The sequence below is a fragment of the Rousettus aegyptiacus genome, unplaced genomic scaffold (assembly GCF_014176215.1).
Source record: "Rousettus aegyptiacus isolate mRouAeg1 unplaced genomic scaffold, mRouAeg1.p scaffold_m13_p_17, whole genome shotgun sequence".
Taxonomy (NCBI): Eukaryota; Metazoa; Chordata; class Mammalia; order Chiroptera; family Pteropodidae; genus Rousettus; species Rousettus aegyptiacus.
In genome coordinates, this window is record NW_023416292.1 from 24891729 (window position 1) to 24918940 (window position 27212).

General features: G+C 65.4%; 1 protein-coding gene across 5 annotated transcripts; it reads left to right on the forward strand.

The window, feature by feature from the left end:
- Positions 1–974: 974 nt before the first annotated feature.
- LOC107521493 (rho guanine nucleotide exchange factor 2) lies at positions 975–26991 on the forward strand. Of its 5 annotated transcripts, XM_016166231.2 has the most exons (24): positions 975–1066; positions 1619–1658; positions 2771–2864; positions 13563–13707; positions 15727–15794; positions 16106–16169; positions 16704–16833; positions 17012–17121; positions 17232–17378; positions 17908–18158; positions 18308–18433; positions 18520–18637; positions 18764–19012; positions 20414–20490; positions 20878–21047; positions 22243–22310; positions 23173–23373; positions 23664–23783; positions 23896–23963; positions 24098–24133; positions 24336–24386; positions 24514–24957; positions 25183–25366; positions 25885–26991. In XM_016166231.2, exons 1-24 carry the CDS (start codon positions 1003–1005, stop codon positions 25956–25958), a joined length of 3099 nt encoding a protein of 1032 aa, XP_016021717.2. In that variant the 5' UTR covers positions 975–1002; the 3' UTR covers positions 25959–26991. The 5 variants fall into 5 exon arrangements, with proteins under 5 accessions (XP_016021717.2, XP_016021720.2, XP_016021718.2 ...); XM_016166234.2 differs by lacking the exons at positions 975–1066; positions 1619–1658 and adding an exon at positions 2486–2612; XM_016166232.2 differs by lacking the exons at positions 975–1066; positions 1619–1658; positions 2771–2864 and adding an exon at positions 6332–6526.
- Positions 26992–27212: the final 221 nt, after the last annotated feature.

Genomic DNA, 27212 nt, shown 5'->3' on the forward strand with positions numbered 1-27212 from the left:
ACATTTAGAAAGCAAACACCCATGTAACCACTTCAGGTCAAAAGGAAAAAAATAAAAAAATAAAGTACCGTGGAAATGCAGAAGCCCCCTGAGTCCCTCCCCTCTCCTAAGTCTCTCTCTTAGGGGGGAGGGTCGCTCGCCTGGCTTCTGGGGTCAGTTTTCCTTACAGATGTGTCTCCTTTATGTGCATCTCTCAACAGTCAATTAGTTTTGCCTGTTTTAAACTTTATATGAATGTCACATAGCACGTAAGTTATTTGCATCTTGATTCTTTCACTCACCATCATGTTCGTGAGATTCGTCCATGTTGTTGGGTGAGCCTTGTGGTTGGTTGATTTTATTTTATGTTATTTTATTTCGTTTCATTTTTGCGTTTGGTTCATTTTTATTGTTGAATAGTGTTTTGACATATAAATATATCACAGATTCCTTATTCAGTCTCCTGGAAAGAGACTTCTGGGTTGTTTACTATGATCTTGACGACATAGATTATTTGAAATTGTTAAAATGTGCCTTATGGCCTGATATGTGGTCAGTTTTTGTCATGCTCCGTGTAGGCTTGGGAAAAAAAGCTATTTTATAATGGTCGGGCATCTGGTTTATACATATGTTTACTGCCTAGTGCCTTAAGCGCAGACCGCCTAGGTTTTTTCCATTACCTGCCTCTGTAGGTTGAATTTGTCATCTCTAGAAACTGTTCAGGGTAAATCTTTTCTAAGATGATTTCTGTATTAAGAAAGCCTGGGCTCGAGTGGCAGCAGTGGCGACTGGTAAATAGCAGGAAGAACTCTCCACCTATTTCAAGTGGAATGTTCCAGATTCCGGGGGGGGGGGGGCGGGGTGGCGGGCCAAGGCCCTGAAGGACTATGCTGTGGGAAACTGAAGGGCGTGGGGGGCGGGCATGGGTGAGGCCTGACTCTTGCGTCGGGGTTCTCGACGTGATTCTAGGGTCAGGATTCCTGTTGTCCAGCTGCTGGCCCTGAGGGCCGCTCGGCCTCTGGCATGCTTTCCAAGTCTGTGTCCCTGAGTGGCATCAATTGCTTCTTGGGCAGCTCAGATCCAGCGGGTAAGTCAAAGTGCAGAGCACGGCAGGGCGGCCCCTTCTCCTGTCTGCCGCACCCCCAGTGCTCTGAGCCAGCCGTTTAGGGCCCAGGTAACCTGGGTCATGCCTGACCACAATCTAGAAACACTTTGGAAACCCCGAAAGGCCTTTATTCAAAATAGAGACCTGAATTCAGGTCTTGGGCATTCTGGCACTCCCCTTCCAATGCGGGCAGACAGACACAGGACAGTGAGAGGCTCTCCAGCTTCCCGTCACTGGAGATGGAGGACAGTCACGTGCAGTGTACCACGTCCTCAAGAGGAGGCTTGGGAGCTTGGGGTGAACTCCCGCCCTCCCCACTCACCTGCCCCGTTTCCCGTCCCCCTGGCTCCCAGTCCTCCAGCTCTGCTCAGACCCCGCCCTCCCTCCCCTGTCCCCAGAGCCCGCCCTCAGGAATGGAGTCACATGCACCTGCTGCCTGGGAACCTGATCCAGGTGGAGGGGGTGGGGGAGGCAGCCCTGACCGCCTTTGTCTGGTGTCAGCTGGACACCTCTCCTCTCCTTTTGTGTTGGCAGGGGATTTGTCTCAGTCCTCTGCTGCAGACCTCAGCCAAAGGTGAGCGTGGGAGCTGGACCGCTTCGAAGGCCGGTGTGGGGGAGGGGCGATGGGACTGGGCCCGGGATTTTGTAGCCCGAAGGGTCTCTGCTTCCTGAAACACTGCTCCCCTTAACATTTCCGATCAAAGACCTTCAACTATCCTTCTCCTCGAGCTGCATAGAAGTCACTCTTTCCTCATCGGCCAGGGAAGGTGGGCAAGGTTCCTGCTAGCCCCACGGGGTGAAGGAAAGAAAGGGAGTATCTGGACCTCGGGGTCTCAGTTGAGTGAAAGAGAGTTGTCAGTGCCGAAGTGTGAGCAGGCAGATGGGCTCTGGGACAGTTTTAGGGGGGAAGCGGCTGAGGACCAGGGGTCAGCTTTGGATGGCTCAGCTGATCGACCAATGGGGAGTGGCTCCCAGGAGAGCTGTGGAGGGCTGAAGGCCTAGTTCAGGGACATGGTGGAGGCTTGGAAGTTTTCATAACGATGTAAATAAGCATGAAAATCAACGCCTGTTTGGCTCCGACAGCAGCGGAAGCCTGGTTACAGGGGGCCGGTGCCCTAAGATGCGGGGGCGTGGGAGCTCGAGGGGGGCCCTTTAAGATATCAGGCTCTGATTTGCGGTCCTGAAAATCTCGGGGCTGACACATCCTCCTGGCTCTGGGCTTGGGATTAGCTCATGGGATGGGGCTGATGAAATCCCAGGAAATTCAGTCCTCACTGGCTTGAGGCCCAGAGGCCTTGTCCAAACAGCAGAGAGGGTCCTACACAGGGCTCTTGTTTTGGAGGGGAACATGCCCCTCCCCCTGAGGGCCCCCACCCCATATCACTTCCGTTGGGAGCAGCATGAGAGAGGAGATTGGGCCTGGATTAGTAGGAAGGGGTGGTCTGCATCCATCTGGGAGGAGCCTGGAGTTTTCCGCATAAATACGGGGCCTGGGAAGCCAGTGTCCACATCCCGGAAGTCCCAGGAGGTGGGTGGCGGGAGCACCCTTCCCCCCTCCCCAGTCCTCCCTCTCTCTTCCTCGCCCCCTCTCTCAGTCTTTCCGCGCGCATCTCGGGTCTCTCCCCGGTCACGGCACCGCCACCCCATCTCTCTGGGAGGACCACTTCACCTCTCCTCCCTCTGCAGCTGCAGCCAGCTGGAACGGAGCTCGGGGACCTGGGCAGCCTCCTCCCTGCGACGGACCTTCAGCTTTCTCTTGAGCATGACCGGAAAGACCAAGGTAGGCGTCAGGCGGGGGAGCAGGGGGCCTGGCACGCACGGCCTCCCCGGCCCTGCCCGGCGGACGGAGACTCGAGGCCGCGCTCGGGTGTTAAGGGGCTGCGTCGCTCCCGCGTCTCCGTGCGTCTCCTCTCCGCTGCTGGCCCTGCGCCGTCGCTTGGCAGCCGGCTGCGCACAGCTGGGGGAGCCGGCCAGGGGCCTCGGCAGCTGTGGCCTGGCGCAGCCCTGCCTGGCCTTAGGCCTCGCGTAGCTGAGAGGTGGCAGCAGGAGTCTCCGCCAGTGCGCAGAACCGCGATCATGATCACGGCGGTACCTTTTGCTTCTTCAGAGCCTATTAGGGTTTGCCAAGTGCTTTCAGACTCATAATTTTGTGAGTGGATGTGGCTGCCGCCGGGGTCGAAGCCGGACTACGGGCGGAGTGGCCGCCGGGGCGGGAGAGGCTCACGGCGCTGGCGCGAGCCATGCACGCGGGCCGCGGTGCTCCGGAGCGCGGGGGCTCCGCGCCCTCCTGCCCCGGCCGCTGCCGCTCGGGTCCCTGTCCACTTTCTTCATGTACCGGCAGAGTGGGCGGCCCCGGGGGCACAGTCTGCGGGCAGAGCCACCCTCTTCCCGCGGTGGGAATGGCGGGCGGTCAGCGTGCCCAGCTGGTCGGCGTTGCCCACCCGGCCTGACGGCTTGGTGCGCGGCTGGGCGACCCGCAAAGGGGAACGTGGGCAGCGCTTTGGCGCCCAGACAGGCAGCAAGAAGGGGCCGGATCCAGCTGGGACATCGTCCCACTTGTCCTCCTCAGCAAAGGCCCTGGCGCTGCGGACCGGTCCCCCTTCCTGTCGTCTTGTGGTCCATCTCCCGTCCACCCTCGTGAGTGCAGGGGCGCCTCACTGGACCTCCTTTCCGGGCCTGTGCAGGTCAGGGCCCGGCGCAGGTGGACGCGGGGGTGGGGGGGGAGGGGGTGACGGAGCAGAGAGAAGGACGTGGCTTGGGCCTTCCTCTCCGAGCAGCCTGGGGGAGTTGACAGGACACTTTCCCAGAGGTCCTCTCGTTTAATCCTCACCACACCCTGGCCAGGGTAAGTGTTCTAACCTTCATTTTTCAAACGAGAGAACTCGGAGGCCTGTTAGTCCCCCAAGCCCCCTGCAGCTGGTGAGAGGGGCAGCTGTATCGCACACCCCGATCTCAACGGCACCGCATGGCCCGTCTGCCTGTCGTAAACCCAACGGCACAGCTGGTCACCTCCCGCCCCTTGGTCCGCCATCTTCGGGGTCCATGCTGTCTTATTCCCTCCCAGAAGGCCCAGGCCCAGAGTAACAAGGAGAGAAGCAGGCTCCCTCTCGGGCAGCGGCGTGCTTGGGCCCAGGTGCCCTGTGGCTCTCACCAGGACTCTGATTCTGATGACCAGGCCCTTCCCTGGGACAGCCTCCTCCCCCCCTCAAGGGTGAGGGACATGTCTGTCAAGTTAAATGAGCCAGAGAGGTGGTGGGGTTGGCTTTTGTTGTGGTGTGCCTGAAAGGGTAACCTGTGACTACCCGGGAGGGGTCACTGGACAGGAGCAGCGGGGCTGGGACGAAAGTGGTTTGGCAGGAGGAGCCGGGACGACAGGGAGAGCCAGGGAGAAGGGTCGTTCTGGACGACGTGGAACCTGGGCATTGAGTGGCCCTGCAGGCCTAGCTCGCTGGGGGCCCAGGGGGTTAGGCAGACCTGTGTCCTTCTCTGGCCCCTCCCCCCAGAGGAAGAAGAGCAGAGGGTGGGGGCAGGGTGGCGAACAGCCAGTGGGATGGGAGGTGGACGGAAGACTGGGGTGGGAGACCCGCAGGATTACACGGGCGGGTCCTCTTTGTTGTGGAGCCCCCCCACATTGAGTCTGGGGACTGAGATCCCTCAGGAAACCCTGGGATTCAGGTCCCAGGTTTACCCAGAACAGGGACTGGAGTCTGGCTCTTCGAGTCCCTCCGTGGCGTGAGCAGCCAGGTGCTCCAGGCCTGGGAGAAGCGCTGAGGTCGGGCCCACCCCAGGTCTCTGCCCGCCTGCCCCCATCTGACAGCAGAGGCCTGAGGCCTGGCTTCTGGCGGGGAGGGGCTGTCGGTTTTTAAATTTAGTACATTCCTCAGCCTGGGCTGCCCACTGGGGGGAGGTGAGTCTGGAATTCCAGCCCCCCACCCCAGCCTCAGGTGGCTGGTTTGGGGGTTCCTGGGGCCTCCCGAACCCCGTACAGGAGCTCCCTGGAAGATTCAGGCCCTGGTCACCCTGGGAGCATCCTGTCTCCATCCAGCCCAGAGCCGGCTGCTTCTTCCCTTTCCTCTGGTCTTTGCTATATAAGGATCGCGACAGGGAATGGGTGAAGGCGGAGGTGAAGAAGGCCGGGGAGCGGCGTGGGGGTGGTGCTGGGGGTGCCGAGCCCAACCAGCGCAGCCAGCGGTGAGGCACTGAGCCCAAAATAGTGGCAGAGGCTAAAATTGGCACCTAGAGAGTGCGGAGTTGGGCTTGCCACCTGCAGCCGGGCCCTGCTGCCGCGCGGGGCGGGGTGCCCATCTGTGTTGGCCCCGCCCCCCCTTCCACCACACCGTTTGGGACCAGAAGGGGGCAGGACTCTGCGAACTCAGGATGCCGGGTCGCAGGGCGCTCCGAGCTTCTGGTTTCTGCAGGGAAATGAGCGGCCCTAGGAGGCAGGACTTGAGCTCGTGTGGGGGGTGCGCGAAAGCAGAGGCGGCCTCCAGGCCCCGGGCAAAGGGTTTAGACACCCCGCACACCCCCCTGTGGAGAGGCTGGCCGAGCTCCACACCCGCTGACCGGGGTGGGCTGGTCTCTGGTCCTTGGTTCTGGCCTAAGTTCCAACAGAGGGGACTGGGGTCAGGCACAGGGAAGAGCGCCCTCGCTCCTCAGCGTCCAGGAAAGGTGGCGGTTCCTCTCCCCCGCCCTCCTGTCCCTCCCCCCCCCCCCCGCCCTCCGCGGAGCTAGAGGGGGGAGGCACGGACGCAGCGCCTCTAGAAGGCGCCCCGGGGGTGACTGCGGGAGAATCCCTCTCCGACCCGCAGGGCGACCCTCTCCGACCCCGGGCTCGGCATCCGCCCCCGCTACGCCTTGGGTTCCCCTAGACTTCCCCGCCCTCTCCCCACCCTGCCCCCAGTCGTAAAAGGGGTCTGTGCTCGGCCGGCTTTGATGCGCCGCGGGGCCAGGAAGGAACCGGTCGCGGGTTCCCTGGAGAGCTGGGGGCGGGGTGGGGAGCGACGCGAGGGCTGCGGCCGGGGGAAGGGGGGGCGGGGGGTGGCCGTTAGCAGGCCGGAGCCCCGGGGCGCGTCTCCCGGGCCAGGGGCGCCCGGGACCCTCAACCTGCCTGCGGCCCCCCGCAGTTCCCCAGCGGCCCCGGCCCGGCCGCGCCGCCGTCCCCGCGGGCACCCGCCCTGCTCCGCCCCGCCCCCCCTTCCTGCGCCCGGGGGTGGAGACTCGGTTTGAGGAACTGGCGCCGGTGCCGGGCGAGGGGAGTCCGACTTCCTGTCCCCGACCGACGCGTGCGGGGCGCCCGGTCCCCCGCCGCCCCCACCGCAGTCGGACGCCTGGGTCCCGCCGCGTGCGCCCGACGCCCCCCTGCCCCCCGATCGGGGGATTATGTCTCGGATCGAATCCCTCACGCGAGCGCGGATCGACCGGAGCAGGGAGCTGACGAGCAAGGTGGGCCGTGCGGCGCCCGTCCTCCCACCCCGCCCGGGCACGCGGGGTGCCCCCTCGGGGCGCCCTCCGACCCCGCCGGGGGCGCCGGGCCCCCCCGCCTGCTCGCTGGGCGCCGGAGCCGGGCGGAGCGTCGGCGGCGGGCGAGGCGCGGTGGGTGGGGACTGGCCCCGGGCGGGAGGGGCGGGGGGCGGCGGTGCGACCCGCGCTCGGGCCCGCGCCGCCTGCGTGCGGGGTCCCGGGGAGCGGGCCTGGCGCCGGTGGCCTCCGACGCGGCGGGACGGGCGTTCGCGGGCGCACGAAACAAAGTTGCTGGCGGTGAGGGACGGAGCGGGACGGGGAGGTGCGCATCGGGGTGGGGGCGGCGGGAGCGCTGCGACCCCCGTTCCGCCCGGGCCCCCCGCTTGCGCGCGGCGTCCCCCCACCCCGCAGTCGCTGGCTGGGCTGTTCCCCCTTTGTCCCCGCCATCCGGCGGAGGGGGCGGGAAGAGGTGGGTTCCCGGCTTCCTCCCACCGCCACCTCCACCGCCACCCCGAGACAAAAGTCAGCTCCTCCTCCCCGCGCCGATGGACTTTCCAGCTGTGATTCAGTTCCCCCCGGGTGGGCGGGTGGCGGGGGTCAGTCCGGCTGAGCGACGACTCACTTCCCCCCACGGCGGCTCGGCCAGGTGAGGGGAGCGGCGGTCTTTGTGTCGCTGGCACCCTTTCCTCCGCCTGTGGGGACTCCGAGCATCCCCGTTCCCGCCGCTCAGGGTCCCCCGCCGCCGTCCTCCGCGCCGGCTTCCAAACTCCTTGTTCTCAGCGGCCCGGAGCAGCCCGGAACCGCCCGGAACCCGTCCGCTGCGCCTCCCTGCGCCCCCGCCGGCCGCAGCCCCTTTACCTCTTGTCTGAGACTCCCCCCACCCCCACCGGGACCTCTCGGCCGCTCCCTGCCGAGTGCTTTTCCCCTGGCTTTGTACCTAGGCCCACTCCCCTGGGGCACGAGCTCCCTATCCCCAGCCCCCAGGAAGTGATGAAGCTGACCCCGGGTGCTCCGAGCACCCACATGGACCCGTTCCCGGAAAGGCCAGGTGCAGCCCACAGCGGGTGTCAGCTCAGCTCCTGCCTGACCATGGGACCCCAGTGCCCTGCCCCAGGCTCCCAGTCCTTGCTCCATCTTCAGGCAAGGGGGCTGGACCCTTGGGAGCCTGGGAGGGTGGGGCGAGCCTTGCCACCGGGCAGCTCCTGGCCTGTCTACCTGCCGCAGGCTAACTTGGCAAACAATCCGGCCTGGAACTTTAGCCGAGGGGTTGGGATAAGAGTTTGCTGACGGGAAGGCAGCTGGGGCACTGAGGTGGGCCTCAGACACGTCGAAGGCCTGGAGAGGTGGCTCTAGTGTGGCCGGACAGTGGGCTGGCCGGCAGGCCCTCCTCAAGCCTGCACCAGGCGCCCCAGCTCCCAAAGTCTGTTTATTTTTCGACCGTTTGAGCTGAGACCCTGGAGTATTGCCAAGGGGGGTGGAGAGGTTTTTTTTTGAAACCACGGAAATTTGGTTCCACCCTAAAAAGGAAGGCCATGGGGGGCAGGCCCAGAGAGAGGGCGAGTCGAGAAGGGGCCTGGCAGGACGGGGGACTGGGGACTTTTTCCATTGCTGGGAGGAGCTGGGGGGCCAGAGGCCTGGGTTCCATGCCCTGGATTTTGGTGGCGGGGAACGGGCAGTCCAGGAGCTTGGTTCTGTCCTGGGCTAGCCCTGGTTGGGGCTGGGGGCCGGGCATCTGGCGGGGCAGGGCGGGGGAGGGGCGGGGTGCAGGGGCCCAAGCTGGCGGTTGGATTTCAGAGGGCAGAGAGGCCACCACAGCAGGGTGATTGTCAGTTTGGGCTGGTCGGAAGGGGAGGGCCACCTCCGGAAAGCTGTGGTTGCAGAAAGGGGGACTTGGTGCTTAGCCAACAAACCCTGGATCCCCTCGGCCCCCTCCCCCAAACAAGCCAGCTGTCTCCTTTCTTTTTATACTGTGCTGGGAAGCAGAGCACCCCCCCACCCCCACCGCCCCTGCTGGAAATGAGATTATTTGAGGAGGATGGTCTCCCCTGCTACCTATGGGGGGTTGGGTCAGAGCTGAGCCCTGACACCTCTCCTCTTCGCCGGTGAAAGGATTAATTTAAGGCGAGGGCAAGCTGGCCCCCCCACCCCCAACCTGCCCGCGCGGCCCCCCTCGCCATGCCGCTGCTTTCACCGGTTCTGTTCTTCCAGGCCGTCTGCAGCCCTCCACCCCCTCCATTCGCTCTGCTCTACTTCCTACCTCCGCAGGCCCCGAACCCCACTGGTCCCCTTCCTCCCTTCTCCCCTGTTCTCCCTCCGCCCCCCCCCCCCAACCTTGCTGCTCCTCAGAACAAAGGGTGTTTTCCTGCCTTGGAGCAGCAGGGGCCAGAGGGCCAGGGGTGGCCGTGGAGGCCAGGGTCCCCTGGGATTCCGTGAGACCCCAGCACCGGAGTGTGGCGGGCAGGTGGAGTGGGAGAGAGGAGGGGAGAGGCTGCGTCTTTGTCCTGAGGAGCGGAGCGGTGGCTGGCTTTGTGCGCAGGACCAGGGCCGAAGTGGGAGAGGAGGGCCCGGGGAGCCGCGGGGGGGCCGAGCGGGGCCGCAGTTTGGGTGGAAGACGAGGAACTGGGAGTCCCCAGGAGGCGAAAGCTTTGCGGGTATAGGAAGGATCCTAGGGGTCAGGGAGGTTAGGTAAAGAGCTGAGGGGGAGGGGAGAAGCGAGGAAGGGGGAAGGGAGCTGGACGCAGGGGAAGTCGCTGAGTGGCTGACTGCAGGGGCGGACGGCCGGACCTGTGAGGCCTGGCGGGACCTGTGGGCCTACTGGAGGACTTGGAGGGGGTCTGAGCTCAGCCCCTGCCCTTCCCTGGGGCCCCGACCTTGGGATCGGCCAGGGGGACAGATCTGAACGTTTGAATCCCATGCTTGTGCGTGACCCTCGTGTTGGGGCATACTCGTGTGTGTCCGTCCGTCTGTCCCCAGATGCTCCGGGTTGCTGTTCCGAATGGCGGTCCCCAGAGCAGGAGGCTCGTGCTCCCCGGACTGGAGCAGCTCCATTCTTAGCTCCGGTCTCTGGGCCGAAGCAGCGCCGAGGCGCTTGAGGTCGCTGATTGGCCAGGGCTCCCGGAGCTGGAGGAGCTGGAGGAGAAATGGCCGGGAGGATCTGGCTGGACCCTCCAGGGTTTGTTTATGTGTCTTTGGGGGCGGGGGGCCTGCAGCAGCAGCTGCCCCCTCCTGGCTCCGCCGGCCTGCCCCGTGCCAGGAGGGCAGGGAGTCTTGGCACAGCTATTGTCCGCCTGCACAAACACCCGTCTGTCTGCCTCGCCCCGCCCCCGCCTCTGCCTCCCTCTCCTGACCCGACAGGTGTGGCCAGGCGGGGGGCAGGCCGGGGTCCAGGATGCCCGGGTCTCGGCCTCGCGCCCGAGTCGCGCCCCGGGGCCCTTTGCGCCCCGCTCCTGCTTCGCCCGTGTGCCCGCCCCGCCGCCCGGCGTCTCCTCCTCATCCATCAAGCGAGCGTGTACTGAGCCTTCGGTCAGTTGCTCGGTGGCGTCTTTCTGTGTTATCGGTCTGCTTAGTGCGTCAGTTGGCCGCCTTCTCCTGGGCTTCTTGCCTTATCTTGTCCCTGGAAGCTCAAAGGGGCAAAGCCTGGCTCGGAGCATCCTGAGCCCTGTTCCCAGTCCCCCGGCCAGGAGCCCTCTGTCTCATTCCCTGGCCCCGTACCCCCCTCCCCCCCCATGACTCAGTGCCCTTTGCAGCCTATGACTCTGCACCCCCACTGGCCAGCGGCTGAGCCACAGATGACTTGAACCCCAGCGAAACCCTCCGGGGCCTTCTGGTCACCATGGAGAGGGCCTGGGCGGGGGCCTCCGCATACTGGGGATGGGGCTGCTGCTGGTTGCAGCCGGAGCAGAGGCGATTCTGGGAGCCACGCGAGTGCCCCAGAGCTCTTGGTTTGGACGCAGCCGGTGGAGGAGCAGGGGCCGCTGAGGGCCGAGGCCTTGCTCGGAGAGCCTCCGACTTCCCTGCTGCCCGCTGGGAAGCCCAGGTCCCTCCGGGCTCTGGCGCGGCCTTGGCCTCCATCACGGCACTGTGTTTTCCTGCTCGGCCTGGGAGGCAGCGCAGAGAAGCGAGGAGGCCGCCCCTCCAGGCCTTGAGATTTTGGGGCGCCAGCCACAGTGCCCTTTGCCAGTCACCCCATCTTTCTGTCCCCAAAAGTGACCAAGATCTGGGATGATGGGGGACAGAAGGTTTGGCTTGGCCTCCAGAGGAAACCCTCAGAGGCTGAGCCAAAGGGAAGAGGAGGGAAACGAGGCTGGGGACGGAAGGCTCCGGAGCCCTGACACGGACTGGGCCCTCGGCAGGCGTGAGGGCGCCGCCGGGACCCCTTTCTTGGGGTCCACCTGCCCGCCCACTTTCCCTTGCTTCCTTTCTTCCCTTCCTTCCCAAACATGTCCAGTGCCTGTGGTGTGCTGGCCACTGCGCTGGGAGCTCCGGTCACTCGGTCCTTGACGTGGCCGTGGGGGACAGCAGGGCCGTGTGGCAAGCACTCCCGGCGAGGCCTCTGTGAGTGAGTGTGACCAGACACGGGACGGCAGTGTCGGGCCCAGCGGGCAGGGCCTCTGTGGTGGCGACGGGCCCGTGGGCAGGAGAGCCAGGGGCGCTTCTGCTGCTGCACAGATCGGGGTGCGTAGGCCAAGGCTGGCCCGCTGGTGGGTGGGCAGTGGGAGCCCTGCCCGGAGAAGCGTAGGACATGGCGCCAGGCGAGTGCCTTCGGCACGGTGCTGCCGCAGCCCTGGGCCCTCTCCCCGCCGGCCCGGCCCCGGGCCGGGCACCCGCTGCCTCCAGGACAATAGCGCGAGGCAGTGCCAGGGCCGCCCGCTGCTGGGCAGCGCCCGGGGCGGGATGTGCTGCTGCTGCGGCTGTGGCCGCTGCCCCCCGCGGGCCCACCCAGAGAGGGCGTCACTGGGAGACAGGGCGAGTGTGGGGAGGTGGAGGAGGCTGGGCCCCGAGTGCCGAGTGCCGAGTGCCGAGTGCCGAGTCCCCTGTGGGGCGTAGATGCCAGAGAGGGAGGGCCACCAGAGGCCGCGCCTGCCTGTCCCTGCCCCACCTCCCCAGGTGGGTGCTCCTGGAAGCCCAAGGGCGGGGCCCAGGTCTGGGGGCGGGGCAGGCAGCTTGCGGGCAGCACTGCCTGGTCTAGAATCCGCCTCCACTCGGTCTTGCTGCTGTTTTTGCTGTGGCATTCGTGTTTTTGTTTGCTTGCTTCTGATTCAAGCGTAGCAAGCGCTCACGCTTCACGTGGAGTCACAGAGAAGGCTGGGCAGGCAGGAGAGGAGGGGAGGAGGCAGGGTCTGGCAGTGGGGGGACTCGGGGACTGACTGGGTCTCTGAGGCCTGTCGGGTCTTGACCTTCTGAAGCGCAGGATGGGTGGAGGTTAGAGCACAGGAGGCCAGGTCGGAGGCAGGTCAGACTCCGCACCAGGCCCAGGTGAGGAGCAGGGAGGCAGAGGCCAGGGCCGGGGTGGGGGGCGGGGATAGGGGGGTGGGGGGGACAGACGGGATGGGACCAGACAGAGACCAGGAGATAGGAAGGGAGGGAGGAGGGGCAGAGAGGGCGGGGGGTGGGGGCGAAGGCTCCAGGCCACCAGTAACTCTGCGGTGGCCCAGTGCCCTCTGGCCTCGTGTGTTGACTCAGCCCCTGTAACTTCCCCTTTTCCCCAAGCACCAGACCAGCGAGTCCCTGCACCTCCCCCCCCCACCCCCAGCTGCCCTGGTGGCTGGCGCTAGGGCACAGCGAGGCCCGAAGGCCCAGCCCGAGGGCCGTCCCCAAGCCCTAATGCTCTGTCCCAGGGCCCCAGCCCTGTCCTCCGACTCGGGGCTCCTCGGCCCTCTGGTCCGGTCCCTGGTTCTGAGGGGCCATGACCCTTGGAGGCTGGTCTGGTCAGCTCCCACCCTGCTCCCCAACTTCCAAGGGTGGAGGGGAAGTCCAGGGTCTGAGGTGGCTGCTGGGGAAGGCCCTGGGATAGGTGGGAAAGGGAGCCATCTTATGCCTTCGGGGGGGCCCCGGGGGCTTGGGGAGGGACAGGAGCGAGGCTGGGGAGGAGGCCCTGACCTGCAGAGCCCGGGGGAGCGGGAGAGAGGGCTGCATCAGAGCCACCCGCTCACGGGTTTCCAGGAGGGTGTGAGCATGCCCGTCTCCACGGGGACCAGACATTGTGGCCGGAGGACAGAGGGGGGACGGAGGGTGGATGCCAGAAGGGACTTCCTAGGGTGGGGAGGGACTGACTGGCTGAGGAGGTGCAGAGGGCTCCCCAGGTTCTGGAGGGCGGAACCGGAGGGGTTGGAGGTGGCCGCAAGGAGAGACTTCCTGCCGGGAAGGACCCAGCGGAGGTGCTGGGCTTCCTTAAAGGGCCTGGAGAGGAGGCGCCGCCAGGAACAAACCCAGGCTCCTCCCCGCCCGGGGTTAGCGGGGGACAAGCTGCCGCCCGCAGACAGCCCCACGCACCCTGGCTGAGCGAGCGCGGGTGTGAGTCGGAGGCTCGGGACCCTGGCTCTGGGGTGGGGTGGCAGTGGAGGCCCTCTGCCCCCTTCACCGGCCTGACGAGGGGCTCTCCTGCCCCCCACCGCCTGCCGGGAGACAGCGCTCCAGCCCCCGTTGCCATGGTTATGAGAGGAGCCAGCTCCCAGAGACGCGAAAGCGCTGCTGAGCTGGCTCCCTCCGCTGTGCCTGCTCTGGGTGCCTCTTCCCCCGGCTCGGAGGAGACGGCGCAGCCGCGCGGGGGCGAGCGGAGCCGGGGCCGGGAGGCGGCTCGAGGGCGCCCGGGCTCGAGCCGGGGACATGAGCGGCCACAGAAGGCAGCCCAGCCGCAGAGGCCAGGTGGGTCGGGCCGGCTCGGCCTGCAGGGCTGGCCGGGGCCCCGCGGACGGCTGCGGCAGGCTCCGCGGCAGACGCCGCCGCCCCCCGCGTCCGGCCCGTCGCTCTGCTCCGGCCTCACGGTCTGTGTCTCGCCCCCCCCCCCCCGCCCCCCCAGACCCGGGAAAAGGAGAAGATGAAGGAAGCCAAGGACGCCCGCTACACCAACGGGCACCTCTTCACCACCATCTCCGTGTCGGGCATGACCATGTGCTACGCCTGTAACAAGAGCATCACGGCCAAGGAAGCCCTCATCTGCCCAAGTAAGGCGCCCGGCCCCGGGCGGCCCTGGGACGCGGAGCCCGCGGGGCCTCGCCTTCCCATCTGTCCTTTCCGCCCCGGACCCGTAGGGGTCGCCCTCCTGCTAGCGGGCCGCCTGGCCGCAGGCCAGGGCCGGAGCTTGCTTGCTCCGTGCTCCCTGTCCTCACGCCAAGGGTGGCGGCGGCTGGAATACGACCTAAGCAGGACTGTGGGGACGGGGGAGGGGAGGCTGGGATGGCCCCGTGCAGCTGTCGTGCCCCGGGTGTCCCCCGACCCTGAACAGCTGCCGGAGGTCAGGGAACCGGGCAGGAATGTATGTGCGGGCAGGCGGGGGCTGGGGGGCTGGGGGGCGGGCTGCTGGCCTTGCAGCTGGCACCGCCTGTCAGCCTGTCACCCGGGCAGGACTGGCCGGCAGGACTGGCTGTGGAGGACGTCGGTGGGGGGGGTTCCCCTGCCCCGCCCTTTCCATCGTCTGAGGGTGGAGCCTGAAACCTCTGAACCTGGTAGCGAGGCCAAGGCCGGGCTTGGGGACCCCGGAACCCTGTTTCCTGTTTCTGGTCTGGCTGACCCCACAGTGCAAAGATGGCAGGCAGCACGATGCGTGCTTTGGGGGGGCGGGGTCAGAACTTTTGACCCTCAGCCACATCTGAGGGGAGCCCTGTCTTTAGAAGCACCAGTGAGGAATTCTCCTTCACCACGGTGCCGACGTGCCGTGCAGAGGCCCGGACGCCAGGGCCGGGAGCTGGGTCCCTGCCCCATCCCCTCCCCACACCCCCAACCTGTGGCGAGGCGCTGCTCGTGATCCGAGGCGTGGGGACCCGCTGCTGCGTAACAGGACAGCTGCTCTGGCCGCTGCCCCCGAGGGACGCGGGGGCCCAGGGGCCCCCAGGAAGGACCTCTGAGGCCGGCCCACTTCCTCACTGCTCGGCTGAGAGTTGGGGGGATGAAGAGGCAGCCCCAGTCCCGATCACTGACAGCTCCCCATCCAGCAGCTTGTTGCCAGGGGAACGGAGGGGCGGGCAGCGAGCACTATTTTGAGAGCAGGTGGAAAGCGGAGGCTTGCTCCAGAGACTCTGGGTGCTGGGGGCAGAAGGGAGCTCCCGGGAGTGGGGGCAGCCCCCATCCCCCACTCCTGTCTGCCCCTCTGCCCCACCCTGCTCGCCTTGTATTTGTGGAAGTGAGCGTGGTGCTGGGTATTGTCTGAAGGAGTTAGCAGTTTCCGGTGCTGGACGGGAGGGGAGCTGGAGGGGGCCGAGGGCACGTCGGGAGCAGGGCAGGGGCCGCCAGGGGTCCCCGTGCCCAGGCTTGGCTGCTGCTCCTCTCTTCTCCTACCCACGACAAGGTGTGTGGGGGTGATGGGGAGAAGCAGACGGAGTGTGGGAGCTGCGACTTAGCTGCGAACAGGCCTCCTCGGGCCTGGAGAGAGAAGGCAGACAGACTAGAGCAGGCTCGGCTGAGCAGGGCAGGCAGGCTTGGTGGGGAGGGGCAGGGCTGGGCCCGCCAGCCTCGCAGCGCCCAGGCCCAGCCCGGGGACAGGCGCTGGGCGTTGACATCCCAGCTCCACCTCGGACAGATGGTCTGAGCTCCCAGGACAGGCTCCTCCTCTGGGATGAGATAACCGAGTCTGCCTCACAGGGTCCTTAGGATCAAGTCCATGTGGACTGTTTACTGAGTGCGCGGGGTGAGCCCCCCGCCCAGCCCCCACCCCGCTGCTCCTATCCCAGCCTCCGTTCTGTGGGCGTCCCTCTCCCGTCTGTCACTCTCAACCCCCTTTGCTCATCTCTGGCCGCCAGTAACCCCTCTGGTCACCTGTGAATAAGGATTGCCCACCTCCTCATGGTGGTCAACACCTGTGCCCCTCACTCCGCTTCCTGCCTGGAGGAAGGGGGAGGTGGGAGGAGGGTCCGGCCAGGCGATGGTCCAGACATCAGGTGGGGGGGGGCGCATCTCAGACCGCGTGGCTGGGGGAGACCAGTGTCTGCACGTGGGTGTGACCCCTCCTGTGCCCCCCACCCTTCCAGCCTGCAATGTGACTATCCACAACCGCTGTAAGGACACGCTGGCCAACTGCACGAAGGTCAAGCAGAAGGTGAGCTGCAGGAGGGCTGGCGGGGGCGGCGGGGCGGGGCAGAGCGGGGGCCCCCTCCTGCCTGTCTCGTCCACGCCCCGCGTTCCCTGAGCCTCCCGCGGCGGTGGGGCGCCCCCAAACCTCGAACCTCGGCCGAATGGGCCAGCCTGCCGCTGTAGGCGTGTCCCCAAGCACCCCGGGCTCAGCGCCCCTGACGCCCTCTGCCCTGCTCAGCTGAGCCTGCTCCCGAGGGGGCCTGGCTCCCGCCCTGTGCCTTGGGGGGCCACCCTTGGGTGACGGCCGTTCTTGGTGTCTCCCGCTCTGTCTCACAGCAACAGAAGGCGGCCCTGCTGAGGAACAACAGTGCCCTGCAGTCAGTTTCCCTCCGCGGCAAGAGTGAGTCCTAGGGCGGAGCCCCAAGGCGCAGCCGGGCCTCTGCTGCCCCCCTGCGGTTGCTCCCGGCACAGCGCCCTCCTCCTCTTGGAAGCGCGGGGTGGAATGTCCAGCCTGGACTCAGGGGCAGGACAGAATTCAAATGGGAGTGAGGGCTTGGGGCGGTGGGTCATCTGAGCCCGGTCACACCCTGTGTTGTTGTGATAAGTTCTTGACGTGCCCGTGGGAGTGTTGGCCACAGGCGACATTCAGACAGCTTTGGTGGGGCAGGGGGAGCGGGCGGGTCCTCAGAAAGTCCAGCCGGAGCCCCCGACGGGCCCGACTTTTCCGGCTTCACTTTGTTCCTGGGCTCGTTGCTGGGAAGAGACAAGGCGAGAAAGCGCTGTGTGCGTGAGCCGCGCCGCGCAAGCCCGGGTGGCAGCGCCGTCGCCGTCTTTCCCCCGCTGGAGTGGGCGAGGGCGGGCGGGGCGGGGGGCCCGGGAGGCCTGACTCCGGGGACGCGGCGGGCCTGACGTGGGCCTGCCCGGTCCCCCGCAGCCACCACGCGGGAGCGGCCGAGCTCCGCCATCTACCCCTCCGACAGCTTCCGCCAGTCCCTGCTGGGCTCCCGGCGGGGCCGCTCCTCCCTGTCGTTAGCCAAGAGCGTCTCCACCACCAACATTGCGGGGTGAGCCTCCGCGGGGAGGGGGCGCGCAGGGGGCAGAGAGTGGGCGGTGGAGACCGGCCAGAGGTCCAGAGGTAGAGGCAGGCGGTGGGGGAAGCCGGTGGCCGGCCCTCCGCCCCAGCCCCGCACCTGGGAGGGCCGTCCTGCCCGCGTCGGGGTGACGAGCGGTCTCCCTCCCCAGGCACTTCAACGAAGAGTCCCCGCTGGGGCTGCGCCGGATCCTGTCCCAATCCACGGACTCCCTCAACATGCGCAACCGGACCCTGTCGGTGGAGTCCCTCATCGACGAAGGTGACTGGGCCGAGCCCGGGGGTGGGGCCGGGGGCTGGGCCTGGGAACTGCAGGGCACGAAGGGGCCCAGGGAAGGGAACCGGCCTGAGCTGTCCGCCACCGGTGTCCAGGTGCCGAGGTGATCTACAACGAGCTGATGAGCGACTTCGAGATGGACGAGAAGGACTTCGCCGCGGACTCCTGGAGCCTCGCTGTGGACAGCAGCTTCCTGCAGCAGCACAAGAAGGAGGTGATGAAGCAGCAGGATGTCATCTACGGTGAGCCGAGGCCGCCCGCGGCCCCTCCCTCCGCCGGGCCCCGCCCGCGGCCCCTCCTCCGCCGGACCCGCCCGCAGCGTCTCGCGCCTCTCCAGCGCGGCCCCTCCGCCAGGCCCTGCCCGCGGCGGCCCGCGCCTCTCCAACGCGGCCCCCTCAGCCCCTCGGTCTCCAGGACCCTGCCTGGCATCCCACAAGTTGCCTCCAGGCCCCCAACCGTTGCGAGCTGTTGGTCTCCCAGGCTCCGTCTTTGTCCCTTCCTTCCAGTCAGTTCTTAGTCTTCACTCTGCACCTGTTTGGTGCCCTGCGCCTTGCCAGGGACTGTGGGGAACGGAGATGCCTAGAGGACCCCGTGGTTTCCGCTGGGGGCGGGGCTGGGGCAGGCGGCCTGAAAGCTACGGGGGGCTTAGAAAATGATCTGCGCTTCACAAGGTGGAGCATAAACCTGGAGGGGCCTTCGGAACCCCAAGTGAGCCCTGAGGTCCCCAGCTTGGTCCCGCCGGTGGTAGCCACATGTCCGCTGTCCCTGCAGAGCTGATCCAGACGGAGCTGCACCACGTGCGGACGCTGAAGATCATGACGCGCCTCTTCCGCACGGGGCTGCTGGAGGAGCTGCAGCTGGAGCCGGGCGTGGTCCAGGGGCTGTTCCCCTGCGTGGACGAGCTCAGCGACATCCACACGCGCTTCCTTGGCCAGCTGCTGGAGCGCAGGCGCCAGGCCCTGAGCCCCGGCAGCACCCGGAACTTCGTCATCTCTCGCTTGGGTGACCTGCTCATCAGCCAGGTGAGGGCCACGGAGGCGCTGTGACGTTTCTCGCCTCCTAGCTCTAGCGGGTGGGGGCGGGGAGAGCTGCAGAGGCGGGAGGTGTGCGGGGCGGGGGTCGAGGTGTGGCTCGGGGGCATGCCCACCCAGCCTGCTCCCCCAACTTCCAGTTCTCGGGTCCCAGCGCCGAGCAGATGCGGAAGACGTACGCGGAGTTCTGCAGCCGCCACACCAAGGCCTTGAAGCTCTACAAAGAGCTCTACGCGCGAGACAAACGCTTTCAGCAGTTCATCCGGGTAAGCAGGACCCGCGGGTGCACGTGAGGTCATGACCCCCGCGGCCGCGCCCGCCCTGAGCCCCGCCTCTGCCTCCGCCCTTGCAGAAGGTGACCCGCTCAGCTGTGCTGAAGCGGCACGGGGTCCAGGAGTGCATCCTGCTGGTGACACAGCGCATCACCAAGTACCCGGTGCTCATCAGCCGCATCCTGCAGCATTCCCACGGTGAGGGGGCGGGGCGGCGGCGCGGGGGCGGGGCGGACAGGCGGCCTTGGCGGGTGCTGTCGGGCCGCACCCCAGGCCCCGCCCCCGCATCGTGGGCTAAGCCACCCCGTGCCGCCCGCATGCCAGGGGCGGAGGCGGAGCGGCAGGACCTGACCACGGCCCTGCGGCTGGTGAAGGAGCTGCTGTCCAGCGTGGACCAGGACGTGCACGAGCTGGAGAAGGGGGCCCGCCTGCAGGAGATCTACAGCCGCCTGGATCCCCGGGCCCAGGCCCCGGTGCCGGGCAAGGGCCCCTTCGGCCGGGAGGAGCTTCTGCGGCGCAAGCTCATCCACGACGGCTGCCTGCTCTGGAAGACAGCGACTGGCCGGTTCAAAGGTCAGCAGTCTGCGTGGCAGGCCCGGCGGGAGTGCGCGCCGGGGGAGGGGCAGGCGCCCACGCTCGGGGCCTCTCCACGCACCTCGCGCGGGGCAGACCAGTGAGGAAACACGGGGTCTGCGTGGGGGCACGCCTGGATCCTGAGGCGCCCTGTGGGCACACGGGGGCTTCCGTGCTAATAGTCACCCCCTCTTCGCTCCTCGCTACCAGTTTTGGTGAGGGGGGCAGAGCCACTCCAGGGCTGAGAGACAAGCTCTGCTCCGGTGGCTCCACCTGCCGGAGCCCCCGCTGCCAGGTCCACGGAAGGGACAGGGACTTCGGGGACGCCCGGGGAAGGCCGGACAGGCCGGAGGGGGCGTGTCAGGGGCGGCGGGGCACGGCGCCCAGGCGCTCTTGCAGCCCTGCTGGCCAGACCTTTCCTGCCTGAATCAGGACAGGAGAGCAGCGGCGGTTTGCGGGGGCGGGGAGCGAGGGCCGCGGCCCGCCGAGCCCCGGTCGCCGTCGGCGCACCCACCGTGCACTTGGAGGCTGCAGGCGTCGCCAGCCACTTCCCTTCATCCCTTTTCTCTCCTTCCCATCCCTCCCACGCAGCAGCTAAGAATATTTGCCGTGGGGGGTTAAAAATAGCGAGGCTGAAGAGCTTTATTTCTGAGGCGTTTTGCAGAATCCCTCCCTTCCCTGTGCCCGCAGTCGGGTCAGAGCTGCAAGGGCAGAGTGTGGCTCCGTGTCCTTGACTGTGACATCTGAGTTTTACGGACTTGACTCCAGTTTCCTCCTGAAAGTGCAGGACCGCCTGGGATCTGAGGGCCAGGAAGTTGGGGCACGGGAGGTGAGGGAAGGGGCCTGTGAGGGTGCGAGGAGAGGGCCCGTTCCGCCGTGGGGGGGACGGCTAAGGCACCCGAGTTCCCCTCCCTGCCCAGCACGGAGGGGAAAGTGGGAATATGCCGGCCATGGGGGACTGAGGTCCGGTAACCAGAAAGGGGTCACGGTAGCTAGGTGTGTGACCTGGGCCGAAAGGCCGAAACGGGGCGGTCCTCCGGCTCTGGGAAGCCTTTTCATTCTCACGGAAGTCCTGGAGCCCTTCACCCGGGAGAACACGCGTGTGTCATGTTAGTGCACGGAGGGTTTGCAGAGCCTATGGGGTCTGTGGACCCCAGGTCGAGGCCCTGCGTTGGGTTTGCACAGAGGGCTTTCCTAGAAGGCACGGGCTGGTCCCTCGTGGTCCCCGCTAGCCCGGGAAGCGCTTTACCTGGTGGATTCTTTCCCCCTGAGCTGTAAGGATGGGGAGGTGGGAGGTGCGCACAGGAGGAGGGGGACCGGGGACTCAGAGCGGGCGGTGTCGGCTGGCCCTTGAAGAAGACGCGGCCGCAGCTCAGACCCTCTGCTGACCGCCCCCCGCAGATGTGCTGATGCTGCTGATGACGGACGTGCTGGTGTTCCTGCAGGAGAAGGACCAGAAGTACATCTTCCCCGCCCTGGTGAGCCCTTCCCCCGCCACCGTGCGCACAGACCCGGGTGCCTGAGCCCGAAGGAGCCTTGACTCCTCCAGAGTCTGGCGGCCATGAGTGTGACCACTGGCATGACAGAAGAACTAGAGGCAGCTGACCGTGTGGGGGCCTTTGGCCCCTGTGGCGCGGCCGTGGACAGTCTGTTTCTGGGGCCGCGGGAAGTCACGCTTGAAGCTGATTGAATGGGCAGGGGCCAGGTGCGCCAGCGTCCTCTCCAGCCGGCACCAGAGCCCCGGCACTTGTGCTGTAGGCAGGCTTCTCTGTCCTTGGTACCCCGGAAGGACTGTGGTCACCGGCTGGCTGAGGGCCAGGGCCCCCGCCTGACCCTCCGTCCGGCCGTCGCCCCCCCTGCTGCAGGACAAGCCCTCGGTGGTGTCGCTGCAGAACCTCATCGTGCGGGACATTGCCAACCAGGAGAAAGGGATGTTTCTGATCAGCGGGGCGCCCCCCGAGATGTACGAGGTCCACACGGCGTCCAGGGATGACCGGAGCACCTGGATCCGGGTCATTCAGCAGAGCGTGCGCACGTGAGTGTGTGCCTGGCCTCGGGGTGCGGCAGGCTCTGGGAACAGAGGCGGGGGCTGAGGGGAGACAAGATGGCCCAAGGCACGGGAGGTCGTCCAGCGGCTGACGCGGTGAGGACCGCGACCCCCTTTCAAACGCAGCGTGAGCCGACAGGCGGGGGAAGCCTTTGCCTGTCGCGGGGCGGCCGGCCTGCCAGCCGACAGCCCCTCTTCAGCTGCTGAGGCATCTCGGTCTGCAGGCGCCAGGCTGTTATTCAGATCGGATTGCATGTTGCCTTTATTTTTTAAAAATGAATGTAAAAGATAACAAGAACATTGATACTGGAGGTGAGAGGCACAAGCCTCATAGACAAGCTCCATATGGGAGTCGCGAGAAGGATGTTGTTTCGCGTGCCAAAGAGGCAAACCTTTGGCCTCTGCTGGACGCACATTAGGTCCGAGGCAGTCGCTCAACACCCGAGTGTCTCTTGTGATGAAAATAGTCAAGCAAAGTGCATGCGGAACATTGAAAACAGAGTCTTGAAGGTTAAATTCAATTAGAACGTTCATTTTTCTCTCTTAGCTTTCAGAGAGTGGCGTCTTCCTGTTACGATATGTAAACCTATTTAGTTTTAACTTGTGCAGTTGGCACTATTGAGCAAATTTTTCAGAAATGCATACGAAACTGTGAAATTGCCTCTTCTAGCAGAATACTGCGAAATACCTGTCCCGTTGATAGTAGATCTCTGGTGGCCTCTTTGTTACTAATGTTAATATTTGGAATTATGAAAATTGTAATTACTGGTATTCATTGTAGTTGATTTATTGAGCTGCGGCCATGTTGAAGGCCCTGTTACATTGAATCCTAACCCAAAAGCCTACGGGGAAGATAGTTTCCCTATTTTTCCGATGAGGACATAGGGCGGTGCCCTGCCCACCCCCCGGTAAAGAGCGGAGGCAGGGTCTGAGCCCCGTTTGCCTGATGCCAACCCCCGTAGTCGTGCCTCTGCCCCGGGTCGCCCTCCAGGGGACCTCGGGAGAGGTGCACACATGCCGGGGGCGTTCAGTGCTGGGACGGGGACCGCTCGGGGGTGCAGGGAGCCAGGGCCTGGGCTGAGGGCGCTGCGGGGTCGACCACGACCAGGAGGGAGGGAGGGGGTCCTGCTGCCTGTCTGTGACCCAGCTCCTCCCCACCCCGCCCGGCCCGTTGCCCCTCCAGGTGCCCCCCGAGGGAGGATTTCCCCCTGATTGAGACGGAGGACGAGGCTTACCTGCGGCGAATCAAGAGTAAGTCCGTCCACAGAACTCATTAAATAATTCGCGATCCACCCCCGCGGTGGACCACGGTGCGCGAGACGGCTCTCCGAGGGCCGGTGGAGGTCCGTAAGCAAAGCGTTCAGTTCAGTGGAAAGGGCAGGGCTGGACGCTGCGTGCTTGGTGTAAAAGTAACGGGGATAAACACGTCGTACACGCGACGCGCCTGCGTGTGTGTCACATCTCTGGAAAGAGACGATAATTACTATGGCCGCCTCCGCGAGGGGGAACTAGGCAGACCGGGGTCAAGACAGTAACTTGGTCTTTGACTATAGGACCCTCTGTTAGTTAAGGTATGATCGAACTTCTGTACAAAAAGACCAGCAGAAATCAGTTGTTTAAACACGATGTGGAGGATTATTCCTCTCCACATAACAGTCTAGAAATGGGAAGTGCAGGGTAGTCTAGGTGCAGCTCTGCCACCCCCAGGAAGGGTCCCCGTCTCTATGTCCAGAGCGGCTGCTGCAGCTCCCACCATCACATCTGCATCCCAGCCAGCGGGGAGGAGTAAGGGAACGTTTAAGGACAGACCTGGAAGACAACGTCCATCAGCCAGAATTTAGTCGTGTGCAGTGTCGGGCTGGGACGTGTAGTCTGAAGGCAGGCGGGGAGACTGCAAACTGGGGACAATCTGCCATCCCTGCCACGAAACTTTTTTACTTTTGTTTTTAAAACAAAAGTGCATATTTTACATTTCCCCCCCAAAAAAAGTTTTTGTTATAAATACCAAAAACTCGTAACGAAGTCCCTCCGCCCGGCCCGGGCCCCGGCCTCGGGGCTGCCCTCCCGGCTGTCCCCGGGCCCTCCCCGCATGCTCACCTGTCCTCGCCCACAGTGGAGCTGCAGCAGAAGGACCGGGCGCTGGTGGAGCTGCTGCAGGAGAAGGTCGGGCTCTTCGCCGAGATGACCCACTTCCAGGTGGAGGAGGAGAGCGGCGGTGGGCTGCCCCTGCCCCCGCTGCCCCGGGGCCTGTTCCGCTCCGAGTCCCTCGAGGCCCCGCGTGGCGAGCGGCTGCTGCAGGATGCCATCCGCGAAGGTGAGGGAGCACTTGGGGAGGGGCCCTCACTGGCACACAGTAGGGGCACGACCCGCGCACAGTGACAGACGAGGGGGCGGCGGGGAGGGGACGTGGGCCTTCGCCGCGGACACCTCCTGCCGCCTGCACCATGCTGCCCGGGCCACCTCTCCTGACCTTCGCCTCATGCGTGCTGGCGCGGCGAGCCCACCGCCCAGGCGGGGAGTTCCCCAGGGCGCGTGTTGGGCCAGAGGCCCCCTCCCGTCCCCCACGGGGCCCCGCGTCCTCATCGCCTTTCCCGTCCTTCTCAGTCGAGGGCCTGAAGGACCTGCTGGTGGGGCCGGGAGCCGAGCTGCTTACCGCGCCCCGGGAGCCCGGCCTGCCCGTGGAAGCCGACAGCGGCGGGGACACGAGTCCCGGGGTCACTGCCAGTGAGTGTGAGCCGGGCACCGAGGTGGGCAGGCTGAAGGGCACGGGGGTCCCGCCGGGTGCTGTCAGCGTCCTGGGCGGTGAGCTCGGCCCATCCCCTCCCCTTCCCAACAGATGGAGAGGCCAGAACCTTCAACGGCTCCATCGAGCTCTGCAGAGCCGACTCAGACTCCAGCCAGAAGGTGGGTCCCGGGGGCGTCGCGACTTGGCCAGAGGGCGGGAAAGGGACGGTGGCCCGTCGATCCTCGACACAGCCGTCAGGGCGGGGCGCCGGGCGCTGTGTGCCCGCTGACCTCACTCTGGCCCTCTCGTGCAGGACCGAAATGGAAACCAGCTGAGGTCGCCCCAGGAGGTGAGAGGTGGCGCGAGGGCGTGGCAGGCGGGGGAGGCCGCCCTCAGCCTGAGAAGCGGGAGCCGGGCTGCAGGGGCGGGGGGCAGAGTCCGCGCCTCCAAGTCTGGGGTCCCGCCGTCGCCACACCCACACCTTCCAGCTTCTGGGCAGCCCTCCCCCCCCAGAAGCCGGGGCCCCATTCCCACCCCAACTCTGTCCTCAGGAAGCGCTGCAGCGACTGGTCAGCCTCTACGGGCTTCTGCACGGCCTTCAGGTGAGCGGTGGGGGGCACCTGAGCAGAGGGCGGAGCCGCCTGGGACTCGGGACCTGGCCCCGGGGGGCGGGGAGAGGGCCGAGGGGACGGGGCCACCCACATGACCGCCCGTCCCCCTTCCACCCAGGCGGCGGTGGCCCAGCAGGACACTCTGATGGAGGCCCGGTTCCCTGAGGGCCCCGAGCGCCGGGAGAAGCTGGCCCGAGCCAACTCCCGGGATGGGGAGGCGGGCCGAGCGGGGGCCCCGCCCGCGGCCCCCGAGAAGCAGGCCACGGAGCTGGCCCTGCTGCAGCGCCAGCACGCGCTGCTGCAGGAGGAGCTGCGGCGCTGCCGGCGCCTGGGCGAGGAGCGGGCGGCCGAGGCCGGCAGCCTGGAGGCCCGGCTGCGGGAGAGCGAGCAGGCCCGGGCCGTGCTGGAGCGGGAGGCCGAGGAGGCCCGCAGGCGGCTGGCCGCGCTGGGCCAGACCGAGCCCCTCCCCACCGAGGCCCCCTGGGCCCGCAGGCCACTGGACCCCCGGCGCCGGAGCCTCCCAGCGGGCGACGCCCTGTACCTGAGCTTCTCCCCCCCACAGGTGAGGAAGCTGGGGGCGCCTGGGGGTTCGAGCGGCAGGCGTGACGGGCATCAGGAGGGTGCTGGCTGGAGAACAGCAGAGCTCAGTGGGCACAGGGAGAGGTCCGTGGGCATCTGCGGAGGCGGTCCTGGGGCCCAGCGGGCCCTCCGCCCCCCGCCAGGCAGGGCCTGCTGTCTGGACCCTGCTCATCCCCCTGCCCGTGGCTCTTCCTGCCGCCGTCCACAGCCCAGCCGAGGCCATGACCGCCTGGATTTGCCCGTGACCCTTCGCTCCATCCATCGGCCCTTTGAGGACCGAGAGAGGCAGGAGCTGGGCAGCCCTGAGGAGCGGCTGCAGGACAGCAGTGACCCCGACACTGGCAGTGAGGAGGACGTTAGCAGCCGTCTGTCTCCGCCCCACAGTCCACGAGGTGAGACCTGGGAGAGACCCGGGTTCCGAATCCTGGGCGGTGGCTTCCACGTGGGCGCAGGACCATGTAGGAAGGTCCCTAATTGACCACTGAGGTCTACGGTAACTCTCGGGAGGGACACAAAGGACTTCCTGTTTTGTCTGATGGTGACACTCTAGAAAGCAGGGGACGCCCCTGCTGGGTGATTCCCAGCCTTTTCAAGTGGAAGCAGATTCTGTTTACAGTTAAAATAGGTCAAAGACATTCCAGCTCTTTCAGTTGGTTCAGGAAATACAGAATGACCAATGGTAGCTGTAACTTCATACCGTAGTTTTGAAATACTTTGTGCTTCATTAATCAACTTTGTATGCTGGAGAGTATGTACAGGTCTGGGTGCGGGCACATTGCTTACTCTGTTGACAGAGGTTTTTTCTGAGAGTGACAGGGACTCAAAGCCCCATCCCTCTCGGCCCGCAGGCGTGGAGGCTCTGGTCTGGGGTGTGGTGACTCACGCACTAACTTTGCCCTGTACCCCCCAGATTTCACCAGGATGCAGGACATCCCAGAGGAGACCGAGAGCCGCGATGGGGAGCCCGTAGCTCCAGAGAGCTAAGGGGACCCCACCCCTTCCTGTGCCCCCTGAAACACTTGGGAGGCAAACCTTGGGGACTGCAACCTGCCAATGACCAGGGAACGTCGGAAAGAACTGCTGATTGTCCTTGCCAGCTCTTGGGATCCTTGGAGACCTGGGGCCATTTAGGCAGCCGGGGGACTGGGCCACAGTGCCCCCTGGTGGCATCCGGGTGCTATGCCACAGATGCCAATTTTTCATGCCTTCTCCTCTTGACTTTAGGAAAATTTATTTATTTATTGTTTATTAGTTATGGAGGGAGCGGGGAGGTTTAGAGGACCAGGGACATGGGAACCAAGCCATAGGGATCAGGGGGCCTTGTCCTTTCACACTACTGGGGTTCATCCAGGCTTCACCACGCGGCTGCTGGCTTCCGGCCCCGACGCCGCCCTCTGCAGCACCGTCTGTGCGGAGAGGCCGCAGCCGTGGGACTCGCCTTCCCCTCTGAAAGGGCCACGTCCCCCTCCCTCTCCCGTCAGCCTCTGATTGCTGCTCTCCCTACTCCGTTCTCCTTGGACTCCGAGAGGGACGATCTGGCTCCCTGGAGTCGTGGGAGCGGAGGCTGAGGTGGCCCAAGAGGCCGGGGTCGGGGGGTGGCCACAGGGACCAGAATGTCTTTTGTTGTTTTTTCTTTTTTGTACCAAAGCCAACTGCACGTGTTTTATATTTTTAAGAGAAGATTGTAGGCAATTAGAAATTGCAGCCTTCTGCCTCCACATCCTGAAGAACTTGGCGAGGGGGTGGCGAGGACTTCTCCCCCCATCTGTAGGGATGGGGGACCTAGGCCGGCTGTCCTCCACCCCAGCCATTTGGAGACCAAGTTCTCTGGTGCATTGCGAGGTCTCTACGAGGCCTGACCTCACCTCGGTGACCGTGACCCAAAACCTCAGCCTGAATTTGGGGGTTTTCAATGGACCCCCCCAGTGCCCACCAACCCCAGACATTTTTTTTTTTGCCAATTTGATTGTTTAAAAAAAAAGTAACAGGGAAAATTAAAAACCTGGAACCCCACAAAGAGCTGCTTCCGGGTGTCCGCCGTGCTGAGGGGAAAGCCAGGCTGTGACCTGTGTGACCTGTGTCCGTCCGCCAGGGGCCTCTCCCTCAGAAGAAGGGCGGGCGGCCTCTGGGGACAGGGACCTTTGTGTCGTCACTGTTGGTATTCTCAGACACCAGGATGGCAGCGAAGGGCCACCTGGTCAGGTTCTGGTAGCCTTTGGGGACCCCAATATCAGGAAG

What these genes read in the sequence shown, in the direction of transcription:
- LOC107521493 (XM_016166231.2), top strand. Translation starts at nt 1,003, where the DNA reads ATGCTTTCCAAGTCTGTGTCCCTGAGTGGCATCAATTGCTTCTTGGGC. An exon ending in GCAGCAGGATGTCATCTACG is followed by an intron (nt 17,379 to 17,907) that starts GTGAGCCGAGGC and finishes CTGTCCCTGCAG; the next exon opens with AGCTGATCCAGACGGAGCTG. An exon ending in CATCCTGCAGCATTCCCACG is followed by an intron (nt 18,638 to 18,763) that starts GTGAGGGGGCGG and finishes CCCGCATGCCAG; the next exon opens with GGGCGGAGGCGGAGCGGCAG.